The 21,054-nt window shown below is 42.0% G+C and overlaps 1 protein-coding gene across 1 annotated transcript in view; it reads left to right on the top strand.

The window, feature by feature from the left end:
* Positions 1–14,136, top strand: part of ASPM (abnormal spindle microtubule assembly) — a 61,957-nt gene extending 47,821 nt beyond the window's left edge. Inside the window, 10 exon segments of the mRNA XM_027565769.1 lie at positions 214–380; positions 2,407–2,503; positions 3,544–3,753; positions 5,077–5,229; positions 6,061–6,249; positions 6,844–7,036; positions 7,388–7,542; positions 9,722–9,898; positions 10,926–11,095; positions 13,066–14,136. Of these exon segments, the coding sequence (XP_027421570.1) occupies positions 214–380; positions 2,407–2,503; positions 3,544–3,753; positions 5,077–5,229; positions 6,061–6,249; positions 6,844–7,036; positions 7,388–7,542; positions 9,722–9,898; positions 10,926–11,095; positions 13,066–13,168 (1,614 nt within the window). The 3' untranslated portion in view covers positions 13,169–14,136.
* Positions 14,137–21,054: the final 6,918 nt, after the last annotated feature.

The following is a 21,054-nucleotide window of genomic DNA, read 5'->3' as shown; positions in this document are numbered from 1 at the left end:
CGGCAGCCAGCCACAGGGTGAAAGCACAGATCAGCCCGCTGTTCTCAGGGCTCACGTGTCAGGAGCGAGCGAGCCTCACAGACGAGTTGGGATGTGACGGCGTTTCTGCAGTTGATCTTGTCTGCCTGAACTTATATTAGTTGTTTTCCAATACTGACTAAAAAAACTATTAGACATCTCATTGCATATTTGTTATGTTTATTTGTTTAATAGGCTGTGTGGAGGAGACACAAAGCCAGGAAATATTTGCGAGAAGTGAAAGCTGCCTGCAGGATTCAAGCCTGGTACAGGTGCTGGAAAGCACGTAGGGAGTATCTGGCTGTGTTAAGAGCTGTTAGAATCATTCAGCGTTGCTTCTGCACCCAACAGCAGCGAAGACGGTACTGTGTCAGCTGTAGAGGACAGTGTGGTGTGTGTGTGTGTGTGTGTGTGTCAAATAATACCACTTGTTGGTTTTTTAAATAGTTGCTATGCTTAATTTATATGGTTTGTTGATGTTTTCTCCATTACTGTAACAAAATTATCTCTGAGACTGCCTTATTTTTTTGAGATAGAGCCTTGATGGTATAATCCAGTTGTTGTTGTCCAGTTGCTCAGTCATGTCTGATTCTTTGAAACCCCATGGACTGTAGCATGCCAGCCTTCCCTGTCCTTCACTATCTCTCAGAGTTTGCTCAAACTCATGTCCATTGAGTGAGTGATGCCATCCAACCGTCTCATCCTCTGTCATCCCCTTCTCCTCCTGCCCTCAATCTTTCCCAGCATCAGGGTCTTTTCTAATGAGTCAGCTCTTTGCATCAGGTGGCCCAAGTATTGGAGTTTCAGCTTCAGCATCAGTCCTTCCAATGAATATTCAGGACTGATCTCCTTTAGGATGGACTGGTTGGATCTCCTTGCAGTCCAAGGGACTCTCGAGAGTCTTCTCTTAGCATCACAATTCGAAAGCATCAATTCTTTGGTGCTCAGCCTTCTTTCTGGTCCAACTCTCAGATCTATACGTGACTACTGGAAAAACAGCTTTGACTATATGGACCTTTGTTGGTAAAGTGATGTCTCTGCTTTTTAATATGCTGTTTAGGTTTGTTATAGCTTTTCTTCCAAGGAGCAAGCATCTTTTCATTTCATGGCTGCAGTCACCATCCACAGCGATTTTGGAGCCCAAGAAAATAAAATCTGTCACTGTTTCCACTTTTCCCCCATCTACTTGCCATGAAGTGATGTGAAAGTATTTACTTAAATTTGATTAACTCAGGTTCTTAAGGATAAGAGTACAGATGGAGGAATGGGAAGTAGGTAAAATGATATAGTACTGTGGCTTTGCTTGTTAGTGCACTGGTCCATTTTGTTTGTTGATTTAGTTATTGGCAACATTTCTTTTTTTTTTTTAAGCTTGTATTATCACCTGTTCTCTATCCTTAATGATGACATAATTACCAACTTGTCTGTGTTAATTCTATTTCCCTCTTCCTACTTCATTTCTTTGAAACACGTTTTCAGAAGCTCTTACCAGATTGTTCATGCTATTGTTTATTCCATAGTGTAAGAATTTTTTCTTCTGTTCCCAGAATTGATGAATTATTGTATCGTGGTTTAAAGATTGTTTTAGGAGAGCACACTCGTGTTAGAAGTGTTTCTTGATTAATTCCATGGGTAGAGTCAGGCTTAACAAATAAACATAGTTGCTGCTCTCAGCTATTAAGGACCAGTATTTAGTTTTCCTGTTGACATTCAGCCTTATTTTCTAGGAAGAGTGGTGACATGACTTAGTTGATCTCTCTGTCTTTTCCACACAGTTGTGAACAGATAAAGACCTGCCCATTCTATGTTGTTGCCTATTACTACTATATTGACACTAAAGTTTAATCGCGGTCCCTCACATTTTAAGTTTTTCTCCAGTTCTGTCTTTTGAGATCTTTTGATAGCACTCATCTTTTTCAGTTGAGTGTCCACTTCTCACTTGCTGATGCTGTTCCACCGTCCCACGCTCTCTTCTTGGCCACCTCTGTCTGCTTAAAGACTTTATTACAATGTGGACTCAGATTTTATTCTCTGCCATTCATTCTACCACCACCCCTTTATTGAGGCTTTTCTCTAGATCTAGCTAATCCTACTTTCTCCTGATCAGTTCAGAATCTTTTGTCATTCTAGAACTTACTATTTCCTGACCACTGAAACACTGCCAGTTGTAGAATTTCTTTTGCATTGTGTTGTCCTGTTGTGTCTCTGTGTGTGTGTTTGCACCATCCTGATTGCTAGACCCTGATATAAATTACTCGTTTCCAGTTTTTATTTATTCTCTTCTTGCCTTTCGTATACCTTCTTTCTCCTTTAGTATTTATAGGGGTGGGCAATAAATACTTACTGAATAAATTAATTTGAAATCGCTTTCCAATAATTGCTTTGTAGGTTTTTGAATGTGAGAGCATCAGCAGTCATCATTCAGAGAAGATGGAGAACTGTACTCTCTGGAAGAACAACTCATGAACAATCCTTAATGACTAAAGTAGGTGTTAAAAAAAGCAGTTCATGTGTAAAGAACTACTGTAGAAAATAGAAAACAAAAAGAGTCAAGACCTAACTATACATTTATTTTAATTACATCATTGCAGTCAATTAAAAATTATATTCACTCATAAAAATACTATTTGTAAATATTTTTGTGTGTGTGTACCTATATTTATAAAGTATTCTCAAAGTTTGAAGTGATTTATTTGGAAAAAAGTCATAATAGATGTAGCATATCTTATCTGTATGAGTCAAACACATACTCTTTCAGCCACAATTGGTGATCTGTTTAAAATATTTAGCATCAGGTTTAGAATAGTACTGATACCTATGATCTTTTAATAAATTAAAAGTTTACTTGTAAATGTTTACATTCATGTAATATTCACTATGTATGATTATATACCCACTATTATTATTACACCTTCTATTATATATTTACTAAGGGGATTCTCATGAGGTAGTTATTGTCAGCATTCCCGTTTTATAGATGAGTAAAGCAAGGTCTGGAGACGAAAAGGGATTTGCTCAAGGTCACTCAACTAATACGTGGGGGTCTGTGTCATAAAACAAATCTGGTTCCTGTTTCAATCCAGAGATTTACATGGCTTGGAATTTGATTGTAAGGATGTTCTGGAACCAAGGAGCCTACGATGGGCTGGGCCTGCACTGCGGTTCTTGAAGCTGCTGACAGCTTCCCTCACAGCTGCTTATGACGTCCATTCTCCTCTCTAGAGTGTAACTAGTTGTTTTATTAGGTGCATCTGTCCTGTAGTAATATTAGTCCTTTGCTCATTCACAGTGAAAAGTATTAAGAGAAAGAGAGGGGAAGAGTACCTGGTATCTATAGCTCCTGGTTTACATCCCCATAAAACTTCACTTTCAGCTATAAACCTCTATGGGTTTTGAAATCTATGACATATGACATCTTAAACTAAAAAATATACATTTGATTTTACATTGAGAAATTCCAGAACCTCCAGTGAGTTGAAATATTATATCTATATGTTAACATCACTTGCAAATTTTTCCTTATAGAGACATCAAGCTGCTTGTTTGATCCAAGCAAATTTCAGAGGATATAAAGCAAGGCAGGCATTTCTCCAGCAGAAATCAGCTGCTTTGACCATACAGAGATACATACGAGCCAGGAAGGCTGGGAAGCATCAGAGGATGAAATATGTTGAATTAAAAAAATCTACAGTTGTCCTACAAGCACTGGTGCGTGGTTGGCTCGTAAGAAAAAGGGTGAGTATTTTTAAGTAGGATATCTGTTTCCTGGATGCTCCCCAGAAATACAACATAGATTCTCTCGTGTAATAAATCTTAACAAAGGAGCTGAAGTCTGAGTGAGGGCTCCACCTGTGCAGCAGGTTGATATCCACGTCGTCCTGTGCTACCACAGGCAACTCTGTCAGGGCGTTGTAAGACCATCCTGCAATGATTTCCACACCTTCAGCAGGGAAGAATCCTCCTTAGGGAATTCGTAACGTCCTGGGCATCCTATATATGCAGCACTGGCAAACAAGAAAAAAAAACTTAAAGGAGAAATCTGTGTTTTGTTCTTTGAGTATAAGCTGGAACTCTGAAGGCCAAAGGCCCCTGTCAGGAGCTTCTGCTACAGGAGTCCGCTACATAGCGACACTGCCTGACACTAGAGAGATCTGATCAGATGTTTGTCCCACTTGATATCACCGTCTCCAGCCAGTCTGCTTGGAACACGCCAGCCCTTCCTGATTTTAGTATTCCTAGACCTCTCCTCTCGCAGAAGGCAATGGCACCCCAGCCCAGTACTCTTGCCTGGAAAATCCCATGGATGGAGGAGCCTGGTAGGCTGCAGTCCATGGGGTCGCTAAGAGTCAGACACGACTGAGCGACTTCACTTTCCCTTTTCACTTTCATGCATTGGAGAAGGAAATGGCAACCCACTCCAGTGTTCTTGCCTGGAGAATCCCAGGGACGATGGAGCCTGATGGGCTGCCATCTATGAGGTCGCACAGAGTCGGACACGACTGAAGCGACTTAGCAGCAGCAGCAGACCTCTCCTGTTACAGTTAGTACATTTTAAGCCTTAACTAGCTGGTATTGGGTAGCCTAATTAAATTCTTGAGTGAAGTGCCCAAATATAGTTTTGCTTTCTATACCCTCAGTTAGGGGTTTCACCACTGAAAATATTGTAAGGAATATAATTGGGGGCTTCCCAGGTGGCTCAGTGGTAAAGAATTTGCCTACCAATGCAGGAGACATGAGTTCAGTCTCTGGGTCGGGAAGATCCCCTGAGGGTGGAAATGGCTCCCCACTCCAGTATTCTTGTCTGGGAAATCCCATGGACAGAGGAGTCTGGTGTGCTACAGTCCATGGGGTCGCAGAGTCAGACACAACTTAGTGACTGAACAACAACAGCAAAGGAATATAATTACTTCAAGTTACAATGTAGATAATTTTAATAGTTAAAAGTTAACTTACTATTGCTAATTTATATAACTTGATATTGAAGATACACAGAAATAAGCATTGGTTGATCGTCTCAAGAGTTAACTATTTGATTGTTAATCTTTTTTTCTCCTTCAGATCTCAGAGCAGAGAGCCAAAATTCGGCTTCTTCACTTTGCAGCAGCTGCCTTTTATCACCTGTCTGCTCTTAGAATTCAAAGAGCCTATAGACGTCATGTGGCTCTGAAGCACGCTAACAATAAACAGCTTAACTCAGCCATCTGTATTCAGGTTAGCTTTCCTTTGCATTAAGACTATGATCTAATTTTTGTTTATAAAGTTTTTTGATATTTCATAAGCAATTTCCGAATACCTCTAGTAAGGTTATGTAACATTTAGCTTTGGCCACACAGCTGTTAGGATGTCTTGATGGTTTAGAGATAAGTTGATGTTTTATGGCACGGTACTGAAGCTATGACTTATTCTCTGGTGCTTTGGACTCATTTACTCTTCTACTAGCAACATCTGAGGGTACCTGTTTCTTTCTCGACACTCTTGCCAACTTGTGGCATTGGAAGACTTTGTGATTTCTGTCATTTTGATGAATGGCAAATTATATCATTTTTGTTTTGGATTTCCTTTGACTGCTAACAATTCTGAAAAAAAAATGTCACCTGTGTTGATTATTCAAATTCTTATCTGTGTATAATGTGCTTTAAAAAGATTTTTTTCCATATACCTTGCTTGTTTTTCTGTTGAGTGTTTTTTTTTTAATAAATTATAGGAGTTCTTTATGTATTCTGAATAAGAATCCCATTTGTGTATGTTAAGTAAAAAAAGTAATTGAAGAATAATACACAGCTTAATAAGATTTATATAAATTATGAAATGAGGAATATGTTGTACAGGGTTGAATTCACATGCACACACTTACACACGCACACATTCACACTCACATACTGTGGCCTGGAAGGATCTGCACCAACTTGGGTGGGAAAGTCATGCCACTGGGGAGGGTTGAAAGAAATCCAATATAATGTTCTATTTATTTCATTTGTGTATATATGTATACATTTATTTAAAAAACCTGAAATAATAAAGATCTTCATCCATCTGAAACAGAGATGGTTTCGAGCAAGATCACAGCGTAAGAGGTTTCTTCAGAAATACAGCATCATAAACATTCAGCATGAAGCTCGAGAACAAGCGAGGCAGCACAGCAGGGCTGCCTCCGTAATACAGAGAGCTGTCCGCCGTTTCCTCCTCCGTAAAAAGCAGGAAAACTTTAACAAAAGAATTGCTAAAATTCAGGTAACCGAAAATATTATGATTTTGCAATTCATCTACATGATATCTAACATTTTATTTTATTTTATTTTTTGGCCATACCTCAAGGCTTGCAGGATCTTCGTTCCCCAACCAGGGATTGAACTCAGGCCACAGCATGGAAAGTGCTGAGTCCTAACCACTGGACCGCCCGGGAATTCTACATCTAACATTTTAAAAAGCACAATCTCACTCATTCTAGAAAACTAAGGCTGGCCAAAAGAATCATTCATAAGCACTATGCTACCATAATTTCATTGTTAAGCACTTTATTTTCAAATTCCCTTTAGGAAGTTGATGACTGAGAGCTGCAAAAGTATTTTTGCATTTTGAATACAGTTAGCCACCTTTGACCAATGAATGCTACTTTAGCTCATATACAGGAATATTATACGTATTTCTTCTTAGAAAAATTTATTTTGCTCTTTATTAGATCCTGAATTGAAGTTCTACTTGTAAACTGTCTGACTGCATCATATAATTTTACTGAAAATATTTACTTTGTTTGGAAGTAGATATAGATATAAATTCACAACACCAGGGGTTGCAATCTTCACGTTACTGGTTTGTCTCTTTAAGGCACTATGGAGAGGATATTCTTGGAGGAAGAAAAATGATAGTACAAAAACTAAAGCCATTCGACAGAGACTTCAGTGTGTTAACAGGGAGATTCGAGAAGAAAGCAAGCTCTACCACAGAACAGCAGTCGCCCTGCACCATCTCCTGACGTACAAGTACCTTTCCACCGTGCTTGAGGCCCTGAAGCACCTGGGTTAGTTTGTTTCAACAGTCTCTTGTAGAAGGCTAGAAATGCATTTTTACCTTAGAGTAGACAAAGAAGGGGCTTCCCAGGTGGCGCTAGTGGTAAAGAGCCTGCCTGCCAGTGCAGGAGATGTAAGAGACGTGGGTTTGATCCCTGGGTTGGGAAGAGCCCCTGGAGGAGGGCATGGCAACCCACTCCAGTATTCTTGCCTGGAGAATCCCCATGGACAGAGGAGCCTGGCGGGCTACAGTCCATGGGGTCACAGAGTCAGACAGGACTGAAGCAACTTAGCACACACGAGTAGTTAAGATGCTGATTTTTGTTGTTGTGACTTTATCTTTTTTTTTCTTCCTCTTTCAGAGGCAGTTACTAGACTGTCTTCAATTTGCTGCGAGAAGATGGCCCAGAGCGGAGCAATCTCTAAAATATTTGTCTTGATCCGAAGCTGTAATCGGAGCGTCCCGTGTATGGAGGTCATCAGATACGCCATGCAGGTCTTGCTTAATGTCGCCAAGGTACTTTCCAGCTCGATTGTGAAGCGTCCCGTGGTCCAGAGCTGTCCTCCAGCAAGTTAGGTCTATGCTTGCTCATCACTAGAGCTGAGATCCCCAAGTTACAGTGCATTTACTGCATGCCAGGGTTTTAGGGGGATATGTTGACTCGTTTAACATGGCTGTACATAGAGACACTGAATATGTTATGATTTTATTTCTTCTGTTGTTGTAGTATTCATAACGGTGATGGCAAGCATTTATCAAGGACTTGCTAACTACGTGCTAATGCTTCTCATGCAGCATTTAATTAAGTCCTCATGTTAATCCTCTAAGGTGGTTTGTATCATCCTTCCCATTGGTTGTTGTTATTTTTTGTTCAGTCGTGTCCTACTTTGTGACCCCATGGACTGCTGCCTGCCAGGTTCCCCTGTCCTTCACTATCTCCCACAGTTTGCTCAAATTCACGTCCCTTGAATTGGTAATGCTGTCTAACCATCTCATCCTCCGTCATCCCCTTCTCCTCCTGCCTTCAGTCTTTCCCAGCATCAGGGTCTTTTCCAATGAGTTGGCTCATCAAAAATTAGGTGGCCAAAGTATTGGAGCTTCAGCATCAATTCTTCCAATGAATTTTCAGGGTTGATTTCCTTTTGGATTGACTGGTTTGATCTCCTTGCTGACCAAGGAACTCTCAAGAGTCTTCTCCAACACCACAATTTGAAAGCATCAATTCTTCAGCGCTCAGCCTTCTTTATGGTCCAACTCTCAGATCTGTACATGACTACTGGAAAAACCATAGCGTTGACTATATGGACCTTTGTTGGCAAAGTGATGTCTCTGCTTTTTAATATGCTGTCTAGGTTTGTCATAGCTTTCCTTCCAAGGAGCAAGCATCTTTTAATTTCATGGCTGAAGTCACTGTCCCCAATGATTTTGGAGCCCAAGAAAAGAAAATTTATCACTGCTTCCACTTCTTCCCTATTTGTCATGAAGTGATAGGATCAGATGCCACGATCTTCATGTTTTTAATGTTGAGTTTCAAGCCAGCTTTTTCACTCCCTTCTTGTAGTGAAGGAATAATCATTCTTACGGGAGGGAGGGTCCCAGCCTGAGGACCAGCGTGTGGTCAGTGGTGGGGCCAGACGTGGGCTTACGCCCCCCCCCCCCCCCCCGCCGGAGCTGACCCTCTACACGCTGTGCTGTGCCAGAGCAGCAGCACCTCTTCTCATCACAGCCAGCAGAGCAGGATGATCCACCACTGTACTCGGGGCTCCCTGGGACCTCTCGGTACGAATGTCAGCCTTTTGGCCTTGGACTGCTCAAGGTAGTCTCCACCAAACTGACACATGCAGAGATGTCGACATGGCAGGTTTATCCTCCTCGCCCTATCCATCAGCTGTAACTTCGAGACTTCCCCTGGGCTTTTTCTCTTTGAGGAGTAGTGGTTGAGACAAGAGACTCTGATGCCAGACTGCCTGGGCTTGCATCCCAGCTCTGCCGCTCACTCTGGGTTACTCAGCCTCTCTGTGCTTCCCTTTTTTTAATGTAAACTGAGGGTAGTCATCGTACCTTTCTCATAATGTTATTGTGAGAATTAAATGAATCCGTGCACATAATGTGCTTGATCCACAGATGTGCCAAACAAGTGCTAAGTGTTCATATTGCTTAGTACCAGTAGCATTATCTGTTACCATGCAGATGTCAACATGAATCTAATGATGCGATTCACAATTAAAGCATGAAAGATATATTCTTGGCTAGTGATCGTCACATTTATTTATTTTAAAGCAAGCTCACCTTCTTCTCAGGAAGCATGAGTAGGGTAACAAGCAGTAAATCTTATCTTTATGGTTATCTTAACCTAGGATTACCTATCACAGATATGTTATCTTTTTTCTGAGAGGGTCTCACTAAAACGTCCCTGGTTTTTACCTTGTTTTCATTTACATCAAGGTGTGCACTTTCAGAGATTTCAGATTTGATTCATTTTTTGTGGAACTTTAAAGTAGGTTGGGAAGAAAAACATTAAAAGGCGCATGTGCATATAAGATGGATCCAGAAATGACCTCGGAAAGTCATCTCATAAAGTCCTCGCTCTTGATGCACATGGTCCAAAATATGGCTCTCAGCCTCCTTCTCAGTTGGTGTTTCTAAGAGAATCTGCCCTCATTGTAACTCGTAACCTGGTTCTGTTCTCCTCCAGTATGAGAAGACAACTTCAGCGATTTATGATGTCGAAAACTGTGTAGATACACTGCTGGAGCTTATGCAGATGTACCAGGAAAAGTCTGGTGATAAAGTCGCCGACAAGAGCAGAAGCATTTTCACAAAAACCTGTTGTTTGTTGGCTGTTTTATTAAAGACGACAACTCGAGCTTTGGTGAGTATTCATTAGCTTTTTTTCCTTTGCGGTTATTTTTGCATGTTCTTAAGCCCAAGACTTTTATGCAGAAATTATCATAACTTAAATAGGGTTTTGTGTGTGTTCACACCTGCTTTTGGGGCTGATCTGATTGTTCCTCACGTGTCAGAGGAGCTGAATTCTAGAAGTAGAATTTATTACAGCCCTTGAAGTAGGAAAATGGAACCCACTCCAGCATTCTTGCCTGGAAACTTCCATGGACAGAGGAGCCTGGCGGGCTGCAGTCCGTCAGGCCACAAAGAGTCAGACATGACTGGGCACACACAGGAGCAGCCAGCTTCCATGCACTTGAGGGAAGTAAGAACCGTGCCAACCAGGAAGCAACATCCTCTCGCTGTGATGTAAAGACATGTCAGACGTTCCCTGGTGAGGTCTCTGCGTTACCCTCTCCAGGTGTGCAGGCAGCAGGGCTCACCATGGGCCGGGATAGGATTGTGACCTTTATCCTGAGAACTATGGGAAACCACCGAAGGTTTTTTAAGCAAAGGAATATGTTCAGTTTAAGTTTTAACATCACCTTGGCTGCTGATTGAAGAATGGATTTGGGAGAGCATTTGAGATGTAGGGAGACCATCAAGGAAGGAGGCAAGTGTAGGCACTCAGTGGTCTGGGCCAGAGACTGTGCTTGACCTGGGGCTGCTTCTGTGAGAGGTAGGTGGGTAACGCTGTAATCTTTGATAAGGTAAAATTCATGAGACTTGGTAACTATAAATAATAGGTATATTGACTCTAATGTTTGCTTTTTTTATTCAGTATGGAATTAAGTGTATAATTTTTGAATATTTGCCCTCTTTGTGATTCTTTTAAATTAGTTTATAGTTTAAACCAGTCTAACTGCTGCACTTGGAGAGCATGGCTTTTTATTGTTAAAAACTTGTCATTTACTGCACAGTGTTTGTTAACTGTGATTGATTTTTCTGGCAAAGAAAGGATATGAAGTTTAATCCTTGTTACTGTTTTAAGAAACATACATTTTCTTTTTCAGGATGTTCAAAGTAGGTCCAAAGTTGTCGACCGTATTTATAGTCTCTACAAACTTACAGCTCATAAGCATAAAGTGAATACTGAAAGAATCCTTTGTAAACAAAAGAAGAATTCTTCTGTGAGCCTTTCCTTTTTTCCAGAAACACCTGTAAGAACCACAATGGTTTCAAGGTGAGCAGTACATGTACCCTGCAGTTCCGTGTCACCAAACATTCATTTGTTCATTAAGGCAGGGCTTCCCGGGTCGCTCAGTGTTAAAGGATCCTCCTGCCAAGCAGGAGATGCAAGAGATGTGGGTTCAGTCCCTGGGTGGGGAAGATCCCTTGGAGGAGGAAATGGCAACCCCCTCCAGTATCCTTGCCTGGGAATCCCGTGGACAGAGGAGCCTGGCGGGCTGCAGTGCACAGGGCTGCCGAGAGCCGGACGCTACTGAGCACTACCACCACCTTTTCTACGTATGATGTTTATTTAATAACTTGGTATATTTTAATATGAATTATATTGTAGAACTATTCATATATTAATGAATAGATTCTTCCCCCCACCCCCACCCCCCCTTTTGAGATTTGTTGTTCAGTTGCTCAGTCATGTCCAACTCTTTGCAACCCAAAGGACTGCAGCACACCAGACTCCCCTGTCCTTCACTGTCTCCTGGAGTTTGCTCAAACTCATGTCCACTGAGTTGGTGATGCCATCCAACCATCTCATCCTGTCATCCCCTTCTCCAGCCCTCAATCTTTCCCAGCATCAGGACACAGTCAGGGGTTTGTTTTTGGGGGGGCGTTGTTGGGGGGAGTGGGCAGGTAAAACTCCAAACAGTCTACATGCACCTTTTCTGAGATAAAATATTTCAGTCACAACAAGGTTCCCTTGTGCCCCTTTCAGTCAGTTCTCTCACGTTGACCCCCGATTCTGGAAACTGCTGACATGATTTCAGAATCTTTAGTTTTGCCTTTTCTGGTTTGTCCCGTACATGGGATCAAACACAGGCAGCTTCCTGTGATGAACTTTTCTATTTAGCTTAATAAATCCACCTTCATGAGGTTCATCCACATCTTACCTGGCCTAGATTTCAGCTCTCTCTTCACACAGTGCTCGTCCATGACAGGGAAACACCCACTCTGTGTGACCACTCTCCACCCCCCACCCCCCACCAATTAATTGATACTTGGAATTTGAACTGAAAAGAGTAAGAAAATGGAATTGTGTATAGTGGTAGGGATTCATGTGAGGAAGATGGATATGATGCTGTTTTCTCAGTGAAGGAGATTATAAACATTAACTCAGCAGCAGATGGGGGAGGGTGTGGAGGGGACATTTGAAAAATAAAATAGTCATCTTGGGGAAAGAGAAAGGAAGCAATCTCTAGGTGGTTTCAATCGCTGGCGTACAGTCAGCCAGCCTGGTTGTGCAGTTTCTCTTTAGCACTGTTCAGCTTGCAGGAATGGAAAAGGCAGATACCTGGATTCAACTGGGAATCTGACTAGAACTTTCCAGCTGAATTCAGTAGGAAAGAGCAACAATAGCGTTAACAGCATTTTCAAAGGAGATTATACTGGGGTACCCAAGGCAGCCGGGAGGGAAAGGTGTGCAGCGCTGTGCTGGGGGCGGGCCTGCACTGAGGTCCCAGAAGTGGGCCCCCAGCGGGCGGAGCGTGCGAGCATGGACATGTTAAGTTGAAGGATGCTGATGAATCCCAAGTGGTGGTTGGGGATGGAAGGCCGGGCACCTTCTGAGGGTGGTGCCAGTTTATCGTGTGGTCACATGACAAGGGGTGGCGCTGCAGGAAGGGGGCAGAAACGGACAGAAGAGGGGTTATCTCTTTGGCTGCAAGGATTTGGAGTTCTGAGATGGGACAGGAGTCCAGTGGAGACCAGGAACCAGGTTTACAGACAAAACCCTGGGGTTTCATGGCTGAATAGCCTGAGCTTCAAAGGAGCCACCATCATCCTTCGGGGAAGATAGGTAGAAACGATCTGAAGTTATGAAAGACAATAACAGGAAGCCTTCCACCTGCGTGAGGGGCCTGGAGGGGGTGATGTGTCCACGAGGGGCTACCTTTCAGTTAAGACAAAGCGGTAGACATGACTCTTTTTTAAGAGAAGAACTCGGTTAATGAAAGGTTTTTGTTCTTCTCACAGACTCAAACCAGACTGGGTTTTGAGAAGAGATAATGTGGAAGAAGTCATGACTCCTCTGCAAGCTATTCAGATGGTGCTGGACACGCTCAGCCTTCCTTATTAGCAGAGGCAAGCGTCTCGGCCTGTACAGGAAAAGACAGGAAAGCTCATCACGCAGATGGAAAGCGTTTTTAGGTTTCTTTGTACAACTTTTAAAAATCTGACTTTGTATTAAAATTAAAAAGATATATGTAATAAATAAACTTTATATCATTTCTTTCTCATTTAATAGCTTTATTCAGGTAACAAACTAATGTCACAACATGATTCCAACACTGTTGTCCACGGCTGTCATCTTAAAATAGTGCATTAGTTTGAATATAATCATATTCCTAAAGGGAAAGGAGTAGCTTAGTGTGCCTGTTTTATAGGTAAATTGAGGCATTTGTCCAAAATAAATGTTGAAAAGTTAAGAGTCTGCCAACTCACGTAGAAGTGAGAAGAGGATAAAATAACCCCACAAATGCCATCTACCCCTGCTTCCTGACTGACAACCATCCAGATGGGCAGCTGAGCCCCTCCGGGCACATTGGGCAAATTCAGCCCACCTCATCACATGCTAAAAACCCTACACTCGGAACTGAGTGGGGCTATAATTTGACCTGGGGAGAGCAAGGTTGTAATAGAAACTCTAGTCCCTGAGCACAGACCTGAAGAAGGTTCATTTACGAAACACAACCTGTTTTTCATAGCTTTGGGTCACTGCTGCCAACCCTGCACCCGTGGTTCCTGGGCCGCAGACACCTACCTCCAGTGGCTGTTTGCAGTCTGATCGGGTCCCAAAGTCTGTCTAGAAATGGGGGCCAGGACAGTTCTTAACTGTTAGAAATAAATCAGTAGTAGCCAGAAATGGAAAGACCATTTAACTACTTGTTGGAATAAGGATTAAACTTAGTCAGAAATTGTCTGAGACCTGGTTAGAATAGATCTAAAGACCATACTGATGTATTGTAGAATATATTGAAAGTAACTGGAGAGTTTTTTTTTTTTTGTCTTCCAATAAAGTGTTTTGGGCACTCTTGGTACTGAGAATTTTCCAAATGGTGTGGTTTTTGTTGACTCTTCCAAATGCTTCATTTTTCATGTCACAGAATTTTAGTATAAACAGTTTATTTACTTGGTAAATTATACTGCTAGGATATAGTCAAGCAGCATAAAATGTTATTAGTAATTGGAATACCAATTACTATTTGCACAAGAACTATTTTTATTAAGTTATACATGAAAGGTGATTTCCAGATAGTACATTTAAAACCTTTTACTGATTAAGAAAATGCTGTCTTTTTGATTACTTTTTAAATTTTTATATTGTCCACCTGTCACTGATTCTCTGTATAAAGAAAGCATTATAAGCTACTATAGTTCTACTTTTAACAAAGGAAGAATTTCAGTGAAAACACTTTACTTATAACTTCTTCACAGGAGGTAAAATCAATATAGATAAACATTAATTTATAATCTATATTTGAGGGCATGTGTATTTGTGGGTGTGTCTAAAAATTTCCAACCTATGTAAAGAAAGAAGGATATGGTCTAAAAACCTGCTTATTTCAAGAAATGCTTATGGAGGCTACATAAAGTAGTGTTTCTAAAGCTTGCGTAGATTATGGACCATTTTTTTTTCCTCCAATTTTACAGAAGCCTATTTCAGAAACATCTTAAAAGAACAGAGGTTTTTTTTTTTTAATAATCTAATTTTATTTTGATTTTTTTTTGTTTTTTCACCTTTTGGCCTCACCATGCAGCAGGTGGAAACTTAGTTTCTCTACTAGGGATCAAACCCACACACCGCGCTTCAGAAGCACAGAGTCTTAACCCCTGGAATGCCAAGGAAGTCTCTAGTTTTATTCTATGAATAATACTCCATCATTAATGCAGATAACTTGTATTTGGAATAATGGTTTATTTTGGATTATCTAAAAAAACGAAATTTGTTCTAAACTTTGCCCTTGCTTTGCCAAGGCATCATTAGTTTCATACCTGCTGAACATTATTTGAAACAGATTCTTCCTTCTATCAATAATTGTGATTGATCTTTATTGTGGTATGTTGGTACATTCAGATCAGATCAGCCGCTCAGTCGTGTCTGACTCTTTGCAACCCCATGAATCGCAGCACGCCAGGCCTCCCTGTCCATCACCAACTCCTGGAGTTCACTCAGACTCATGTCCATCGAGTCAGTGATGCCATCCAGCCATTTCATCTTCTGTTGTCCCCTTTTCCTCCTGCCCCAAATCCCTCCCAGCATCAGAGTCTTTTCCAGTGAGTCAACTCTTCGCATGAGGTGGCCAAAGTACTGGAGTTTCAGCTTTAGCATCATTCCTTCCAAAGAAATCCCAGGGCTGATCTCCTTCAGAATGGACTGGTTGGATCTCCTTGCAGTCCAAGGGACTCTCAAGAGTCTTCTCCAACACCACAGTTCAAAAGCATCAATTCTTTGGCGCTCAGCCTTCTTCACAATCTAACTCTCACATCCATACATGACCATAGGAAAAACCATAGCCTTGACTAGACGAACATTTGTTGGCAAAGTAATGTCTCTGCTTTTGAATATGCTATAATTTTGAGCATTACTTTGCTAGCATGTGAGATGAGTGCAATTGTGTGGTAGTTTGAGCATTCCTTGGCATTGCCTTTCTTTGGGATTGGAATGAAAACTGACCTTTGCCAGTCCTGTGGCCACTGCTGAGCAAATCTGGAAAACTGGTGGGTTGCCATTTCCTTCTCCACAGGATCTTCCTGGCCCAGGAACCAAAGCCAGGTCTCCTGCATTGCAGGCAGACTCTACCATCTGAGCCACCAGGGAAGCCCTATGAGAAGTGCCTCCTACATGCTGGGATGAAATCTCTGTGCTTCCCTTCCCTTAAATCTTGGCCCCGAAATTCTTCAATGTCTTAGTAGTGCACTACTGCCTTCCAACAGCTTGACAAATGTTTTATTAAATATTTATAGTTGCTATCAATGTCCAGCGCTTTGGTTCAGATAGTAAAGAATCCACCTGCCAATGTAGGAGACCTGGGTCTGATCCCTGGGTTGGGAAGATCCCCTGGAGGAGGGAATGGCCACCCATTCCAGTATTCTTGCCTGGAGAATCCCATGGACAGAGGACCCTTGTGGGCTACAGTCCATGGGGTCACAAAGAGTCAGACATGACTTAGTGACTGACACACACGTGGTGGCTATCAGTAAGAGGATTGAGCTAAAACAACCCAATCCACCTGTGATGGAGGAATTCCCATTCTTCTGACTTTCAAATATGTTCAAAATGTTGAATATGATGTGGCTTGTCATGATGTCAGCAACTTCGTCTGATTTGGTTCAGCTAAAGTATAAAAAGGTAAACTCATACATGAATTTTTATAGCTGGATAACCTGATAGAGCAGATACAGTAAAATGTTAAAAACTGCTGAATTTTGACATTTCAACAGTGGTTGAATCAAAGAGTTTGATCGACTAGTCTGTGTGCATACTTGTCTTGAAATAAAAGCTGGTGAGAAAGCGTGTGAGGAGCATTTTGAATAGGCTTTCCCATCCTCCTGTCCTTTAGAACTTAGCGTGGATAAATGCATGAATGGAAACTGATTGTCCCATTCAAATGCTAATACTCACAGTGTATTTTCTTAATAGAAGGGGGAAAGCATGACTGCACACCATCCGAATTCAAGCTCAGTGCTAGCATCTTGTCAGCAATTCTGTCTTTTGTGGTGATACAATACAAAATCCACGACATCATATATTAGACCTTCTGGTCAAAACATTTGCCATCAATTCAACACAGTAATGAAAACTCTGAGCTTGGGCCAAAGTGAGGTTGGCCTTTCCTCCCCCAGGTCCTTGGGAGCTGAGCGTATGGAGGTGAAGGGCCCAGACAGCCTTCCCTCTGTCACCCCAAGCTCTTGCCACACTCGGCTCCATCCAAGTCAACAACCGGGACTTGGGCCCCTCTGGGAAACACAAAGAAGAAAAGGAGAGGCGATACTCTTGTGGATAATTACTTCAACAGCACTGTGGGACCTGTTTCGTTTTGCATTTCAAAACCTTGCTGGCTCTCTTTTTTGGGGGCTGCGTAATATTCCATTGCCTCTTGATGAAAGTGAAAGTGGAGAGTGAAAAAGTTGGCTTAAAGCTCAGCATTCAGAAAATGAAGATCATGGCATCTGGTCCCATCATTTCATGGGAAATAGATGGGGAAACAGTGGAAACAGTGTCAGACTTAATTTTTTTGGGCTCCAAAATCACTGCAGATGGTGACTGCAGCCATGAAATTAAAAGACGCTTACTCCTTGGAAGGAAAGTTATGACCAACCTAGATAGCATATTCAAAAGCAGAGACATTACTTTGCCAGCAAAGGTTCTTAGATAGCATATTCAAAAGCAGAGACATTACTTTGCCAGCAAAGGTTCGTCTAGTCAAGGCTATGGTTTTTCCAGTGGTCATGTATGGATGTGAGAGTTGGACTGTGAAGAAGGCTGAGCGCCGAAGAATTGATGCTTTTGAACTGTGGTGTTGGAGAAGACTCTTGAGAGTCTCTTGGACTGCAAGGAGATCCAACCAGTCCATTCTGAAGGAGATCAGCCCTGGGATTTCTTTGGAAGGAATGATGCTAAAGCTGAAACTCCAGTACTTTGGCCACCTCATGAGAAGAGTTGACTCACTAGAAAAGACTCTGATGCTGGGAGGGATTGGGGTCAGGAGGAGAAGGGGATGACAGAGGATGAGATGGCTGGATGGTATCACTGACTCGATGGACGTGAGTTTGAGTGAACTCCGGGAGTTGGTGATGGACAGGGAGACCTGGTGTGCTGCGATTCATGGGGTCGCAAAGTCGGACACGACTGAGCGACTGAACTGAACTGAACTGAGTATTCCATTGTGTACACATATATGTACCACACTTTTATCCACCCTTCTGTTGGTGGACTTTTAGGTTGCGTCCATGTCTTGGCCATTGTAAATAGCGCTGCAATGGACATTAGGGTGCATGTCCTTTTAGATGGTGTTCTTCTCTGGATATATGCCCAGGAGTGGAATTGCTGAATCATGTGGTAGTTCTACTTTTCCTTTTTTAAGGAACCTCCGTACTGTTTTCCATAGTGGCTGCACAGATTTACATTCCCACTAACAGTGTAGGAAGGTTCCCTTCTCTCCACACCATCTCCAGCATTTATTATTGGAAGATTTTTTGATGATGGCCATTCTGACCACTGTGAGGTGAGACCTCATTGTAGTTTTGATTTGTGTATCTCTATTAATTAGTGATGTTGAGCATCTTTTCATGTGCTTTTTGGCCATCTGTATGTCTTCTTTGGGAGAAGGCAATGGCACCCCACTCCAGTACTCTTGCCTGGAAAATCCCATGGACAGAGGAGCCTGGTAGGCTGCAGTCCATGGGGTCGCTAAGAGTCAGACAGGACTGAGCGACCTCACTTTCATTTTCCACTTTCATGCATTGGAGAAGGAAATGGCAACCCACTCCAGTGTTCTTGCCTGGAGAATCCCAGGGATGGGGGAGCCTGGTGGGCTGCCGTCCATGGGGTCGCACAGAGTCAGACAAGACTGAATCGACTTAGCAGCAGCAGCATGTCTTCTTTGGAGAAAGGTCTATTTAGATCTTCCACCCTTTATTTTTTTTGATTGGGTTGTTTTGTTTTTTATATTGAGCTTGCAGCAACATGGGTGGAGCCAGGCATTGTTGAAGTGAGTGAAGTCAGAGGAAGACAAATATTATATGATGTTGCTTATGGATGGAATCTAAAAAGAAAATGGTACAAATGAACTTATTTTTCAAAACAAATGGAGTCACAGATGTAGAAAGCAAACTTATGGTTACCAGGGAGAAGGGAGAAATTGGGAGACTGGGATTAACATACACACACTGTGGAAGTGTATTAGTCGCTCAGTCATGTCCGACTCTTTGTGACCCCATGAACTACAGCCCGCCAGGCTCCTCTGTCCATGGGATTCTCCAGGCAAGAGTACTGGAGTGGGTTGCCACGCCCTCCTCCAGGGCGTCTTCCCAACCCAGGGATAGAACTGGGTCTCCTTCATTGCAGGCAGATTCTTTACCATCTGAGTCACCAGGGAACATATACACACTACTATATATAAAATAGAGAACTAATAAGGACCGACTATGCAGCACAGGGAGCTCCACTCAATCCTCCAGTGACCTACATAGGACAAGAATCTGAAGGAGAGTGGGTGTATGTGCATGTATAACCGAGTCACTTTACTGCACACCTGAAACTAACTCAACATTGTAAATCAGCGATACTCCAATAAAAATCAAGAAAAAACACACGTCTTGCTGGCTCTCCTTTTCTTAACTAGAGTGGCTACAGGTGGACCTTTCGGGTGAGTACTATAAAAATCTGGCTTCAAGCCAGTTTCTCTCTCCTTCATGGCCTCTGACTTTTCCTCTGCCAGTTTCTCTTTACCTCCTCAACTTCTCTCAGTCGTGAATCAGACATAGTGTGTAAAAAATAAATATCATGGCCTCCAAATAGTCTCTCTGAAGCCCTTATGACTAGATTGGAAGGAATTGGAAATGAAATTCTACTCACCTCCCCAAGAAAGGTGGCTGTGACTCCCAGCACCTGACGATTACCTGTAAAAGGCTTTCTCCTATTTCCAGTCTTACTCCTGTTATGTTTTGATTTTGGCTCCTTTGCCTCGTGAAAGAGAATAGTGAGCTACGGCTCCTTTGCCTCGTGAAAGAGAATAGTGAGCTACGCACAGCAAACCTTACCAGCAAGCACTGCATCGCTGCTGACCAAGCACCTTGCTTTGGAATATGCACCACAAAAGAGTTTAAGAAAGAAAGAAATTCTGAGAAACAGAGAGAGAACATCCAAGTTTAAAATCCTGTTTCCTATGCTCTGAATAAAACATTTTCATATGTATTTTGTTATTCTCAAAATTCTAAGTAATAGTCCCAGTTCAAGATTTCCCCCTCAATACTGAGGAGGAGAAATAAAACTTCTATTAATACCTTCTTCCTCCTAACCTAGAGGTCAGCTGTTTTAACAGCAAGAGTGATTTATAAGTTCTTATTTTTTTTAATTCAACACCACCAATCTTCGAGTTAGTATAAATTCTTCATAGATTTTGATACTGTCTTAGTTTTTTGTTTTTTTACATTCCCTGTGTTTCTCATTGATTTAAAATTGTTGACCACTATTTTTGAAAATACCTTTATTGAGGTATAGTTCATATACCATACAATTAGCCCATTTAAAATGTACAATTCAGTGTTTCCTGGCATAATCACAGAGTCATGCAATCATCACCATAATCAATTTTAGAACATTCATCACCCTCAGTTTTCAGTCATCAGCCCCTCCCCAACTGTAAGCCTGGGCGACCACGAGTCTCCCTCGTGTCTCTCTACATTTGTCTACTCTGGACATGCCATATTGACGAAGCCACATAATATGTAGTCTTCTGTGACTAGCATTTGACACTTAGCATGTTTCTGAGGTTCATTCATGTTATGACATGTAATAATACTTCATAATATTCCATTGTTTCATTGTAAATTTTGTTCAGCTCTTGTGTATATTAATGAGCACCTGGGTTGTTTTTCAGTTCAGTTCAGTCACTTAGTAGTGTCCAACTCTTTGCGACCCCATGGACTGCAGCGTGCCAGGCTTCCCTGTCCATCACTAACTCCCAGAGCTTGCTCAAGCTCATGTCCATTGAGTCGGTGATGCCATCCAACCATCTTATCCTGTCACTCGCTTCTCCTCCCGCCTTCAATCTTTCCCAGCATCAGGGTCTTTTCCAATGAGTCAGTTCTTCGTATCAGGTGGCCAAAGTATTGGGAGTTTCAGCTTCAGCATCAGTCCTTCCAATGAATATTCAGGACTGATCTCCTTTAGGATGGACTGGTTGGATCTCCTTGCAGTCCAAGGGACTCTCAAGAGTCTCCTCCAACACCACAGTTCAA

The sequence above is a fragment of the Bos indicus x Bos taurus genome, chromosome 16, assembly GCF_003369695.1.
Source record: "Bos indicus x Bos taurus breed Angus x Brahman F1 hybrid chromosome 16, Bos_hybrid_MaternalHap_v2.0, whole genome shotgun sequence".
NCBI classification, from domain to species: domain Eukaryota; kingdom Metazoa; phylum Chordata; class Mammalia; order Artiodactyla; family Bovidae; genus Bos; species Bos indicus x Bos taurus.
Note: the sequence above shows the minus strand (reverse complement) of the source record. Positions and strands in the feature narration are given on the sequence as shown.